This window comes from Apis dorsata, unplaced genomic scaffold (assembly GCF_000469605.1).
Source record: "Apis dorsata unplaced genomic scaffold, Apis dorsata 1.3 scaffold_133, whole genome shotgun sequence".
NCBI classification, from domain to species: Eukaryota; Metazoa; Arthropoda; class Insecta; order Hymenoptera; family Apidae; genus Apis; species Apis dorsata.
This window is the reverse complement of record NW_006263426.1, coordinates 1227215-1227427: the sequence shown is the minus strand read 5'-3', so window position 1 is coordinate 1227427 and position 213 is coordinate 1227215. Positions and strand designations below refer to the sequence as shown.

The 213-nt window shown below is 37.1% G+C and overlaps 1 protein-coding gene across 1 annotated transcript in view; it reads right to left on the bottom strand.

Annotated features, from left to right (window-relative positions):
• The window catches only part of LOC102677096 (synaptotagmin-10-like), a 51722-nt gene continuing 51509 nt past the window's right edge, over positions 1–213 (bottom strand). Inside the window, exon 10 of the mRNA XM_006613088.2 lies at positions 1–161. Coding sequence (XP_006613151.1) covers positions 158–161 — 4 coding nt within the window. The 3' untranslated portion in view covers positions 1–157. The remainder of the gene's footprint in view (positions 162–213) is intronic.

Sequence of the window (213 nt, the reverse complement as noted above, 5' to 3'; positions counted from 1 at the left end):
TTTTTTTTTTTTTTTTTTTTTTTTTTTGATGAGATAGAAATTGTACTTAAGTCAGTCAAGCGGTGTGCATTAAATGACGACAGAAGGAAACAACGCCCAAGCCGACATCCGGCAAGAACTGCGACTTCTCGCGATACTTATCCCAACCGTGCTGTTTTCATCTGCAAAAAGTTTTTCGTTCCATATCGACGTTTCCTTCAATTCCATAAATAT